This window comes from Notolepis coatsorum (assembly GCF_963971535.1).
Source record: "Notolepis coatsorum genome assembly, chromosome: 14".
Classification (NCBI taxonomy): domain Eukaryota; kingdom Metazoa; phylum Chordata; class Actinopteri; order Aulopiformes; family Paralepididae; genus Notolepis; species Notolepis coatsorum.
The window spans coordinates 78,648,406-78,660,575 of NC_140178.1; the positions used below are offsets into that span (position 1 = coordinate 78,648,406).

Sequence of the window (12,170 nt, forward strand, 5' to 3'; positions counted from 1 at the left end):
TTATCATGGAATGTGTTGTTTTTTCCGTGAAAACGAGTATTTTTCAAAATGCTAGAAAACAGAAATGAAGCGATAAAAAAACAATCTGCTACGACAATGTTGACTGGAAAATGAGTCTTTGATAAGCGACGGGCAGATTAGACACAGAGCCATAATTTAAAACATAGATTAGGCGATATTAACGTTAACATTGGTGTAACTGAGGGGTACAATTCCCTGACTGTATTGATAAGTATGGTATCATTAAACCACTACCGCTTTATGTACTTTAACTACTGGCCATACAGTACACGATATCTAAATATGATGAACACTTTCCCACAATGAAATCGGTTCCAGACAAAGGTAATAATCAAATATTTAATATAGCAAAAGGTACATATGATATTTACCATTACATTTATGATTTGAATGCACTTGTAAGGCAAATGAGTACTCGTAGGCAAATCAACACTGAATGTCCAATCTCTGGTTACGCAGGAAGCAAGTATACAACCTGGCTCTTAGGGAATTAGATCTATGGTACACTGAATGATATAGCGGGATGTTCTGGAAGGGTTCCTCCCGGTTGTAAGCCGGTAGGGGGGGTAGGAGAACCGTCGGTAGTAGACCGTCTGGTCAACGATATCTAGGGAGACTTCAAGTACAGAAGACAGTGCAGTAGACTCTTGATCCGCAGATGAATACACCTTGGTTCTCTTGTAGGCTGTAGCTCCACAATGAAGAAGAAGCTAGGCGACCTCAGTCTCTCTGAGCGCCGACTCAACTTGACTCCTCTCGGGGGTAAATCCAACACTCACAGGCGTCGGCGATTATCCGCTCCACAAATCACAGTACCAAAGCAAATATATTCCAGCCGCATAGGGCTCAGCAGTCGTCGGGTAGGTAATCCAGTGTACATGTCCCTCGGTCCTCGTCTAGATCTCCTCGGATGAAGGCGCCATGTGGTCGGCCCAGCCTGGTTAAGACTCTAGATAACACGAGGAAGCGTTGGAGATGCTGGTCACTTCAGAACTCTAACCGCACGATGCACCATACACGATAGACTATTATTACTTAATAGAAATACGTCGCACTCGACGGTACAGTGCCAAACTCTGACAATTCAGCTATTAATTCGCACGAGGTCTCGATGCTATTCTAAGGCCAAACAGGCCATACTTCACCGCACGTCGTATCGTGGGTGAGGCTTCACGTTCTGTTACTAAGTTGGGTAGAAGGGTAAAGGACTAAGGGATTTCTACATTTACTTGCGCCATATTTATATGCACGGTGAACAAATAGTGCCACTCTCATTTCGGTAGCCGTATCCCTGAGCGGAGCCGGGGCTAGTACGGACATGTCTCGTCGGTACCTTTGAACTTGACGCCAGGGGCTGGTCCCCTGGCGCCTGGTCCTTTTGTCCAATAAGAGAATGAACTATTATGGGCTATAGTAGGCTAAAGGGATATTCCGTGTATATGTACAAGGAATATACAAGGGATATCAAACGATATACAAATACTATTCAATATATATCAATAAATAAATATATATATTCGGTTTAATCTGATCCTTCGTAACAGCCGCCCCCTAATTAGTCCCACCTAATTAGCTAAGCAGAGACAGATTAACCGCACTGTCCACTACTCAATGTCCGCTGTGAGGGTCAGTCAGTTCACAAAGTCATGGGGTCATGGTCGTCATCGATAGTATCAGGGAGCCTTGGCAGTTCTATTAGCCTCGCCACGGGTCGGGTGTAGGTCCGCCCTTGGACGAGCACTTCAGCTGCTCGGACCTTTCCATCGGCACCGGTGATCACTTTGCTTACTCGGCCAGCCGGCCACATAGCTCGGGGTAGTGACTGGTCGATAATCATGACGACTGTTCCTTCTGTCAAATTGTCTCTCTCTTTCACCCATTTCTGGCGGGTCTGTAGAGACGGTAGGTAGTGGAGTAGGAAGCTGTTCCAAAACTTGTCAGCCAATACTTGACTGTACCTCCACATTCTTCGGCCGTTCGCTTCTTCAGGCCTGTACATTGTCTGGGGTAGCGCGGGGTCCAGCCGCCCCATCAGGAGTGTGTTGGGGGTGACTGAGTCGACATCTGCTACATCACTTGAGACGTAACCGAGGGGCTTTGAGTTCAATACTCCCTCGATCTCCGTGAGGACTGTCATTAAGACTTCTTCCGCTACGGTCTGGGCCCCAAGCACGGCGTACAGGGCTGTCTTTATGGAACGTACTTCTCGTTCCCAAGTTCCACCGAAGTGAGGTGCGTTCGGGGGATTAAACTGGAAGTCAATCTGGGATGGAGCGAGGTGGGTCTTAAGTTCTGGGCCCATAGCTTGGAAGCTCTCTCTCAGCTCTCTTTCTCCGCCTTTGAAGTTTGTCCCGTGATCAGACAATAATGTAGACGGGTTTCCTTTCCGTGATGTGAATCTTCGGAAGGCCATAAGGAATGAGTCTGTGCTCATGGTTGGAAGGAGTTCGATATGTATCGCTCTGGTGGTCATGCATTTGAATACAATACCCCACCGCTTCTCGGTTCCTCTTCCTTTCTTTATATACAGCGGGCCGAAACAGTCCATACCGGTGGAGTGAAAAGGCTTGTCGCCGAGTCGGAGGCGACAGGGAGGTAGGTCAGCCATCCGGGGTATACTGGGCTGGGCTCGCCACTTACGACAGTCTAGACAGGTTCGCTGGAAGCGCCGCACTGCTTCTCTCCCTTGCAGTATCCAATAACGACGTCTGATCTCCGCGAAGACTCTCTCTGCCCCTGCGTGGTGCACATCCTCGTTGTATTTCTTTATGATCAGCTCTGTGACCTTGTGTCGGCTGTTCAAGACTATCGGGTACTTGACGTCATCCGGTAAGTCTGGGGCTCTCCGCAGACGACCACCCACTCTGATGAGACTATGGGTGTCGCTCTCGGGGGCTAGGTGGAGCAGTCTGCTGTCTGATGGGACGGGCTTTTCTCCCTGTAGACAGGCTAGCTCATCTGGGAACGAGTCTCTCTGGGCTCGTTGTAGTAGAAGAAGTTCTGCTTCTTCGTAGTCAGCTGCTGAAATGTCAGTCGTGGGCTGAACCTCTGGGTGGTGCCACAGAAATGTCTTTAGCTGCGCACTCTGTAGGGTGAGGCAATCGTCTATGTCGGGGTCTGTGGATACGAGTGTGTTCAATCCACAGAACATAGGTTTCTTGTTTTCGGCCTCCTCTTTACTCGCCTCCCGTGGGGTGGGTGTAGGCCACTCTTCTTCGGGGAGCTTGAGAAACTCTGGTCCGTCACTGTAGAGGTTGTGACGGGTGAGGTCATCCAGGGACATTCCCCGGGTGATGACATCAGCTGGGTTGTGTTTGGTGTCCACATACCTCCAGCTCGCTACTTCTGTTAACTCTTGAATCTCGGTGACTCTGACTCCCACGAAAACCTTGTATCTGCACGAATCAGACCGGATCCATGTGAGTACTGTCGTGGAGTCTGACCACAAGATTGTTCTTTGCACCGGGATGGTGAGTTCACGTTGGATTAACGTGGCGAGCTGCGCTCCTGCTAGGGCTGCGCAGAGCTCTAGACGCGGGATAGATTGTTGCTTTCGTGGGGCTATTCTTGACCGAGCCAGGATGAAAGCAGTATGTATTTCTCCTCCCTCCTCCCGGGCACGCAAGTGGGCCACCGAACCGTAGGCTACTTCGGAGGCGTCGCTGAATACGTGCAGGTCCATCTTGCATGTCTCTGGCCTCACTGTGGGTGGGAAGTAGCTGCGGCGTATATTAACACCTGGGAGTGAGCGGAGTTCCGTCTCCCACTCTCTCCATGTGGATGCAAGGTGTTCGGGTATGGGATCGTCCCAGCCCTGGTCCTTGTCCCATAGCGCTCTTACAATCATCTTTGCCCTGGTGGTGTAAGGTAGAATACATCCCAACGGGTCATATTGTCTGGCGAGTGTTCTGTATACACTCCGTCTGGTGGTCGGTATTGCCGTCGACCTTCCCTGCTCCTTGGTCAGGGGTTTGTGTCTATAATGGAGCGAGTCTGTTTTGAAGCGCCAGACTAGTCCTAGTGTCATTTCTTGGGCTTCTCCTGGGATGGTCGCCATCCAGGTGTCGCTGCTCGCTGCCTTGTCCTCGGGGGAGAGGCTGCGCAGTACTTGCGGGTCGCTGCTGGCCCACTGCCTGAGATCAAAGCCGCCTTTGATCAGGGAGGCGCGGAGCTTGAGTAGAAGAGCCTCGGCTTCTTCTGGCGTCGAGACGCTTTGTAAACAGTTGTCCACGTAGAAACTATTTGTCACACTTTGTCGGACCTCTTCATCTGCTGCTGGGTCCTCTGCAACGTGTTTTTGTAGTGCAAACGTAGCACAGCATGGGCTGCATGTGGTTCCGAAAGGGAGGACTTCCCATTGATAGATGGCTGGGTGCTCATCTCCGATCCTCTCTCTCCATAGGAACCGCAGCAGGGGCTTGTCCTTCTCCACTAGTCTCACCTGCAGGAACATCCCTTTGATGTCGCCGCTGATAGCCACCTTGTCCTGGCGGAAGCGTAGTAGCACGCCTAGTAGAGAGGGGCCGAGTGTTGGGCCGGGCAAGAGCTCTTTATTCAGATTTTGTGATCCGATCTGGTAGCTGCAGTTAAACACAATACGATCCTTGCCGTTGTGGTGGACCTTGTGGTGCGGCACGTACCATGATTCGGTCGTCTGATCGACCTCTTTAATGTCAATTTTCTTTATGTGTCCCGCTGTGATTAGCTTGTTAATCTCAGCGCGGTACACAGCCTCTTGAGCGGGGTCTTTGGCTAGGCGCCGCTCTGTGTTCAATAGATACCGCTCCGTCGCCTCTTTTGTGGCGTGAAAGGTGGGCATTCCCTCTCGCCTCAGGAGTGGAGTTGCGTATCTCATCACTCCGTTGACTGTGACTCTCTTTGTCCCTTGCTCGAGGAGGGCTATAGCGTAAATATCTTCCTTAGAACGAATGTCTTTCTTTTCGTTCTTAAAGGGCATTGTCTCTAGTGTCCATAGCCTCTCGACATGCTGCAGGACTGTGGTGTCTTCTTCTGTCGCTCTGGAGTGGAGGCAGCTAGTGGCTGCTGTTCGGTTAAGAGACTTGGCGAGGGGGCCTTGTAATGTCCATCCTAGGCGGGTCTCGACTGCTGCAGGACAACCTCTGGGTCCTGTATGGACCCGGTCTATCGGGACTATGAGGTCTGCATGGTCGGAGCCTATCAGCAGGGTCGGGGTGGCACCGTCTATGAGCGGGATAGGTAGTTGACGCAGGTGCACATATTTATCCATCAGCTTGGCGATGGGGTAGGTGTACTGCGATAGTCCTATTTCTTGGCTGGTGAAAGCATTAGTAATCCTATACCGTCTCTCTGGCTGCCCGCTTGCTGCGATAGTGAAGGAGACATTCTCGCCCTTTATCGTCTTTAGATCTCTTCTTATTGTCCGAATCGTCATCTGGTTCTCGCTCCCCCGCAGCCCCAGCTGGGCCGCAGCGGACGCGAGGAGAAGGGTCTTCTCTGACCCGTCATCAAGGACGGCGTAAGTGTCCATGACCTTATCTTGGTAACTCAGTGTTACGCGGACCACCTTTAAGAGCACCTGGGCGCCGCTGCTGCTAGCGGGGTCAATGTACATAACACTTGCCTTTGTGCTGCTGGATGGTGCAGGCTTTCTTCTGTTACTGTCGTGTAGGACATCTAGGTGGGCTCCGTCACACCGACTACACCTCTTCTTGAGGCGGCACTCGGCTGCCATGTGACTGCGCGCACATCGGTAACAGCGCCTGTTGGACTTTATCCATTGACTCACTTCTTCAGCGGTCATCTTCTTGAACAGGTCACATTGTGACAACCAGTGTTCCTTTTCGCAGTACGGGCACACCATCTTCCACTTCTCTTTCATCGAGGGGGTACTGTGGTTCTTGCTGCTCGGTACTGATTCTGATTGGTGCATGACAGTCACCGATCTTCGGCCATCGTTTGCTCTCCTAGGTCCCTCTCTGGAGCTTGGTGTGCTCCGCACGAACGTATCCAACCGTAGGCTGCTGACTTCTCTCGCCAGGAAGTCGGCTAGGTCTAGGAGGGATGGCTCGGGACCGTTAGGATCACGGTGGTCTCTTTGCCGCCTGAAGCGCTCCTGTCGGGCGGGCGGCAGCTTCTCTAAAATCCTCTCGACGTTCGAGTTTGCGTATAGTTCGTGCATACCCTTTTCTCGTTGCGCCCCCAGCATCCCTACCAGGGATTGTACTTTGATAGACAGGTCGTCTAGTGAGCGATTGTCTGTTGCTGGGGGTAGGCGGTCAATATGCCTTATCTCTTGTATTACGTAATCCCATATACGTCCATATCTTTGGTCTAGTGCTGCTAGAGCCGCTGTGTATGGGGTAGTAGAGGTGGCATAGGCCAGCGCTATGTTGTGCGCTCTGGGCACTTTCAGGTGCTTCAATAGGATAGCATACTTGTGGCGTTCATCAGCTACATCCACCATCATTGTCTCTAAGCACATCCGTAGCTCCGTGTACTGTGCTCGGTTCTCATGGGTGAAGTCTGGAAACGTCGGTGTGCCAATGTATGACGCCGTGGATGGCTGGCACATCGGTGAGCGTTGGAAGAGAGGCCTCCTGGGCGAGTCTCCTCTTACGCCTCTCGGTGGGCTGGTACCGGCAGGGTACCATGGCCCGCTGGTCCAGGTACTATTCCTCGGGACTGGTCGTGCGTCATGCTCACCCGTGAATAGAGTCGGGGGTCTGTAGCGCAGAGCCGCGGGGGTATAGCCTGGGCTGTACTGGACCTCCTGGTCCTGTGGAGTAATGTGCTGCTGTCGGGCTTGACTCTCCTCTTCTCCCTCTTCTTCCTCTGCCAGGTCATCTAGATCCTGTAGTCGTCTATTTAGCCTCTCCGCGGTGTACGCCGTTCCTTCCTTGTAGCTGGGTCTCACTGGGACCAGTCGGGGAAGGAGTTCGGAGGGGGGTATGGGCTCTCTCTGGTGGTCGGGCTCAGGGTCGCTTAATCGGTTAGGGGAGGGTGCCCTTGACCCGTGTCTTGACGAGGCCCTGGAACCCCTTGTGGAGGGAGGGGGTGTTGCCCTGGTGATCAGCTGCTCCATTAGCTGCGCTTGTAGTCTGTCGCGCTCGGCTTCGCGTTTGGTGAGATCTGCTTCTCTTTGGGCACCGGCAGCGGCACGCTGGGTGTCGGCCCGGTCTCTTGCCATATTCTCTTCCGCCTGAAGGCGTCTCATCTCCAGACGTATGCGCTCTTTGTCGCTCCGTTGCTGCGCTTGGAGGCGTTCTCTTTCAATGGTAGAATGTTCGCGCTCGCTAAGCATCTGTGCTTGGAGTTGTTCGCGCTCGCTAAGCGTCTGTGCTTGGAGTTGTTCGCGCTCGCTAAGCGTCTGTGCTTGGAGTCGATCGCGCTCCGTAGAGGCTGCTAGGCTGGCGAGGAACGCCTGTGCCAGCATCTGGTCCGCCTCGCTGGGGGAAGACGCTGGTTGAGGTGATCCGCTCCTGGCAGTACTCGTTGGGGATGCGTTCCCCTGCGGGGAGTCCTGGAGCTCTATCTCCTCGGCGCTCTCCTCATCTTGTTCCGTGCAGAGTTCCATCTCTGGAGGGTTGTCTTCCTCCCGGAGCTCTTGGGGGACTACTTCTTCGGTCTTGGCGGGGGGTAAAGTCGTGTCAGTTCCCTCCTGGTCCCCACCGTGAGCTTGGTCAGTTACATTAGAACCCACTAGGGCCTCTGTGGTCGGGGTATCCTGGTTGATAGGGTCGGACATAATTTTACTTTCAGCGTTTACCGTTTGTAGAAGGCTAGGTAGTATACTGGCAGCGTAATCCTCTAAGTACTGAGGTGGCTGCCGTCTACGCTGCGGGCGTTCTACTTTAGGAGGACCGTTTCGTGGAGTGTTCATCATAGGCCATTTCAATATTAATACCACTATATTAATATTACACTAATTACCCTCCGGCTCGAAGGACCAATTGTAACTGAGGGGTACAATTCCCTGACTGTATTGATAAGTATGGTATCATTAAACCACTACCGCTTTATGTACTTTAACTACTGGCCATACAGTACACGATATCTAAATATGATGAACACTTTCCCACAATGAAATCGGTTCCAGACAAAGGTAATAATCAAATATTTAATATAGCAAAAGGTACATATGATATTTACCATTACATTTATGATTTGAATGCACTTGTAAGGCAAATGAGTACTCGTAGGCAAATCAACACTGAATGTCCAATCTCTGGTTACGCAGGAAGCAAGTATACAACCTGGCTCTTAGGGAATTAGATCTATGGTACACTGAATGATATAGCGGGATGTTCTGGAAGGGGTCCTCCCGGTTGTAAGCCGGTAGGGGGGGTAGGAGAACCGTCGGTAGTAGACCGTCTGGTCAACGATATCTAGGGAGACTTCAAGTACAGAAGACAGTGCAGTAGACTCTTGATCCGCAGATGAATACACCTTGGTTCTCTTGTAGGCTGTAGCTCCACAATGAAGAAGAAGCTAGGCGACCTCAGTCTCTCTGAGCGCCGACTCAACTTGACTCCTCTCGGGGGTAAATCCAACACTCACAGGCGTCGGCGATTATCCGCTCCACAAATCACAGTACCAAAGCAAATATATTCCAGCCGCATAGGGCTCAGCAGTCGTCGGGTAGGTAATCCAGTGTACATGTCCCTCGGTCCTCGTCTAGATCTCCTCGGATGAAGGCGCCATGTGGTCGGCCCAGCCTGGTTAAGACTCTAGATAACACGAGGAAGCGTTGGAGATGCTGGTCACTTCAGAACTCTAACCGCACGATGCACCATACACGATAGACTATTATTACTTAATAGAAATACGTCGCACTCGACGGTACAGTGCCAAACTCTGACAATTCAGCTATTAATTCGCACGAGGTCTCGATGCTATTCTAAGGCCAAACAGGCCATACTTCACCGCACGTCGTATCGTGGGTGAGGCTTCACGTTCTGTTACTAAGTTGGGTAGAAGGGTAAAGGACTAAGGGATTTCTACATTTACTTGCGCCATATTTATATGCACGGTGAACAAATAGTGCCACTCTCATTTCGGTAGCCGTATCCCTGAGCGGAGCCGGGGCTAGTACGGACATGTCTCGTCGGTACCTTTGAACTTGACGCCAGGGGCTGGTCCCCTGGCGCCTGGTCCTTTTGTCCAATAAGAGAATGAACTATTATGGGCTATAGTAGGCTAAAGGGATATTCCGTGTATATGTACAAGGAATATACAAGGGATATCAAACGATATACAAATACTATTCAATATATATCAATAAATAAATATATATATTCGGTTTAATCTGATCCTTCGTAACAATTGGCGTGGATGTGGGCATTCAAGGGGGTAAAAAGGAAAACACGGCTGGCTCTCAAAGTGTTAACAATTGTGTGTATTGAGCCGTATTGTATTGTACCCATTCTGCAATCTGTTAAATAAAGTTTTCATTCATTCATTCATTTATCTGTATCATGTTCCACCATGAATGCATGAAAGGGGGACACACACACACACACACACGTCGTTTCTGATTATTGATTACCAATAACGGCATTCGTTATTGTAGCATCATACACTGAGCGGCTGGTTGGCTATGCTAACAAGGCCTGATCAGCATGAAATCTACGTGAAATCGTTCTTACCTGTGGCCGGTTGGATCCCAAAAAGGAGTTCCCAGTTATTGATCGCCATCTGGTAGATCGACATGTCCATTGGCTGATGCTATATATTCCTTTACATTCGGCGTCGCAAAAGGTATTCCATGCGATCTGATGAAGGCATAGCTTCATGCTAACAGAAAAAGTAGGCCTAAATGAAAAAAATTTACATCCGGTCTGAAAACAAGGAGTACTCTATTCTCGAGACAGCACCACTACCAGGATCTGGCCGGTAATGCACGTTTCTGAATTGTTGTGGGAGTTGTAGTATTATGTAGTATCACTTGCATAGACCACTACACTTCCGCGTTACATTGAAATCGGGGAGGAGATTGCGGGGGGAGCATATGAATGAATGTGGATGAGAGCCGTGATGTAAGTGGTTGCCGATACGGCTGTGGGGGTGCTAGAGACATGATCGAATAGACGTTTATGCGCCTCAATCTCCTGAACACGGCGTGACCCATTCCTAATCGATCAGAACTAAATCGGCAGAGAAAAAGCCCATTTTAAAGCACCTATTCCGCATGCACATGCGCAGATTGCCCATGGAGTCTGGACGACGCGAGATGACGCATGAATGAATGTGGACTGTTTCATCAGAGGGGGGAGCTTCGGTGGCCAGTGTCCTTTCAGCCGAACAGGATAATGAAAAAAATTATCCCACTAAATGGCCAGACGCGTCTTATGGCGACATCTACAATTACCTCATTGAGTCTCCAGGTAGACTAATGTTTATATTTAAGTGCAGCGGTCTGTAGCCACTCACATTACCACCGAAGCTCCGCCCTCTGATGGAACAGTCCACATTCATTCGTGCGTCATCTCGCGTCGTCCAGACTCCATGGGCACTCTGCGCATGTGCATGCGGAATAGGTGCTTTAAAATGGGCTTTTTCTCTGCCGATTTAGTTCTGATCGATTAGGAATGGGTCACGCCGTGTTCAGGAGATTGAGGCGCATAAACGTCTATTCGATCATGTCTCTAGCACCCCCACAGCCGTATCTGCAACCACTTACATCACAGCTCTCATCCACATTCATTCATATGCTCCCCCCGCTATCTCCTCCCCGATTTCAGAATCCCGGAAGTGTTGCGGTGGTCTATTGACTTAATTATTGCCGATGCCTTTTGTAGACTACAATGTTTTTTTTTCATAGAAAAAAAGTCACCGGCCACTGTGGCCGGTAGAATGACGGAGTTACCGGCCACAGTCGAATTCTACCCGCATTTGGCCGGTGGCCGGTGCTAATGTCAAGCCCTGTATATAATTGTCTTAAATCCTTTAGAAGTGTGCATCATGCATCTGTGGTTTATAACAGCATACTAAGTACCCTCATATATCCCCTCCCTTCCCTCCACCCCATATGCCCAAGTGAACAAAACAAAAACATAAACCAAAGAAAGTATATTTTCTGAAATCGCACTTTATATAACTTAGTATACCTTTTATATGTTCAGAAAATACACTCATTGTACTTTACTTTACTCAAGCTTTATTCAAAGTGTGATTAAATATAATGAAATTATTCCATTGATGTGTTCTTGGATACTTTTGCCGATATAGTACATGTAATTTTTAATACATTTACTGAAGTACAACTTAGGTTTTGTAAACATCTCGGGTGTGTACTTAAATATACTAAGTTGTGAAGGAGCAGTTTCTAAAGGTTTCTTTGACTTCCTTTGTCTGCAGTAAGAGACCAGTGAAATCTCTTTTCTCATCTTTTTATCTTCTCCTTTTTCTTTTCTTTTCTATTTTACCTCCCCCCCCCCCCCCCCCCCTTTTTCGCTCTTCTCTTCTATCCTCTTCTCTCTTCTCCTCTCACAGAGGACAGGTGGAGGGGACCAGGGTGAATGGGTCTATCCCACGCGACCGTATTTCCAGCCATGCTAAACTGAGCGTGTGGGTCCAGGCTGTCAACCAACATGGCTCTGCCACCTCAGAGAGAGCTACCTTTAACACAGCTGACATCAGTGAGTCAAGCCACCTCAGAGAGAGCTATCTTTAACACAGCTGACATCAGTGAGTCAAACTACCTCAGAGAGAGCTACCTATAACACAGCTGACATCAGTGAGTCAAGCCACCTCAGAGAGAGCTACCTATAACCAGTGGTGCGTTATTGAAATCATCTGGGGTTGCACGCACCCAGTGGTGCGTTATTGAAATCATCTGGGGTTGCACGCACCTAATGGCGCCACATGCACGCACGCTCCCGGCGCGTGCGCGCGCTCCCGCGAATGCGCATTTAATGTCCCCTCGCTTGAGCACAGACTAAAGACAGTGCCTAATTTCCTCTACGAATGGAATGTAACACATGTCATTCACAACAAGTTAGGTTTGAATGTATCTGAGAACGTATTTAACACACCTGACGACCGGCGCTATTGATATGCAAATAGCGAGTACGTATCTGGGGTTGCAGTGCAACCCCGTCCCATGAAGAACGCATGCCTGCCTTTAACACAGCTGACATCAGTGAGTCAAGCCACCTCAGAGAGAGCTA

General features: G+C 49.9%; 1 protein-coding gene across 2 annotated transcripts in view; it reads left to right on the forward strand.

Moving 5' to 3' along the window:
- Positions 1-12,170, forward strand: part of il12rb2l (interleukin 12 receptor, beta 2a, like) — a 74,840-nt gene that overhangs the window by 32,348 nt on the left and 30,322 nt on the right. For both annotated transcript variants that reach the window (XM_084328843.1, XM_084328844.1), the window contains exon 3: positions 11,494-11,639. In XM_084328843.1, the coding sequence (XP_084184969.1) occupies positions 11,494-11,639 (146 nt within the window). The remainder of the gene's footprint in view (positions 1-11,493; positions 11,640-12,170) is intronic.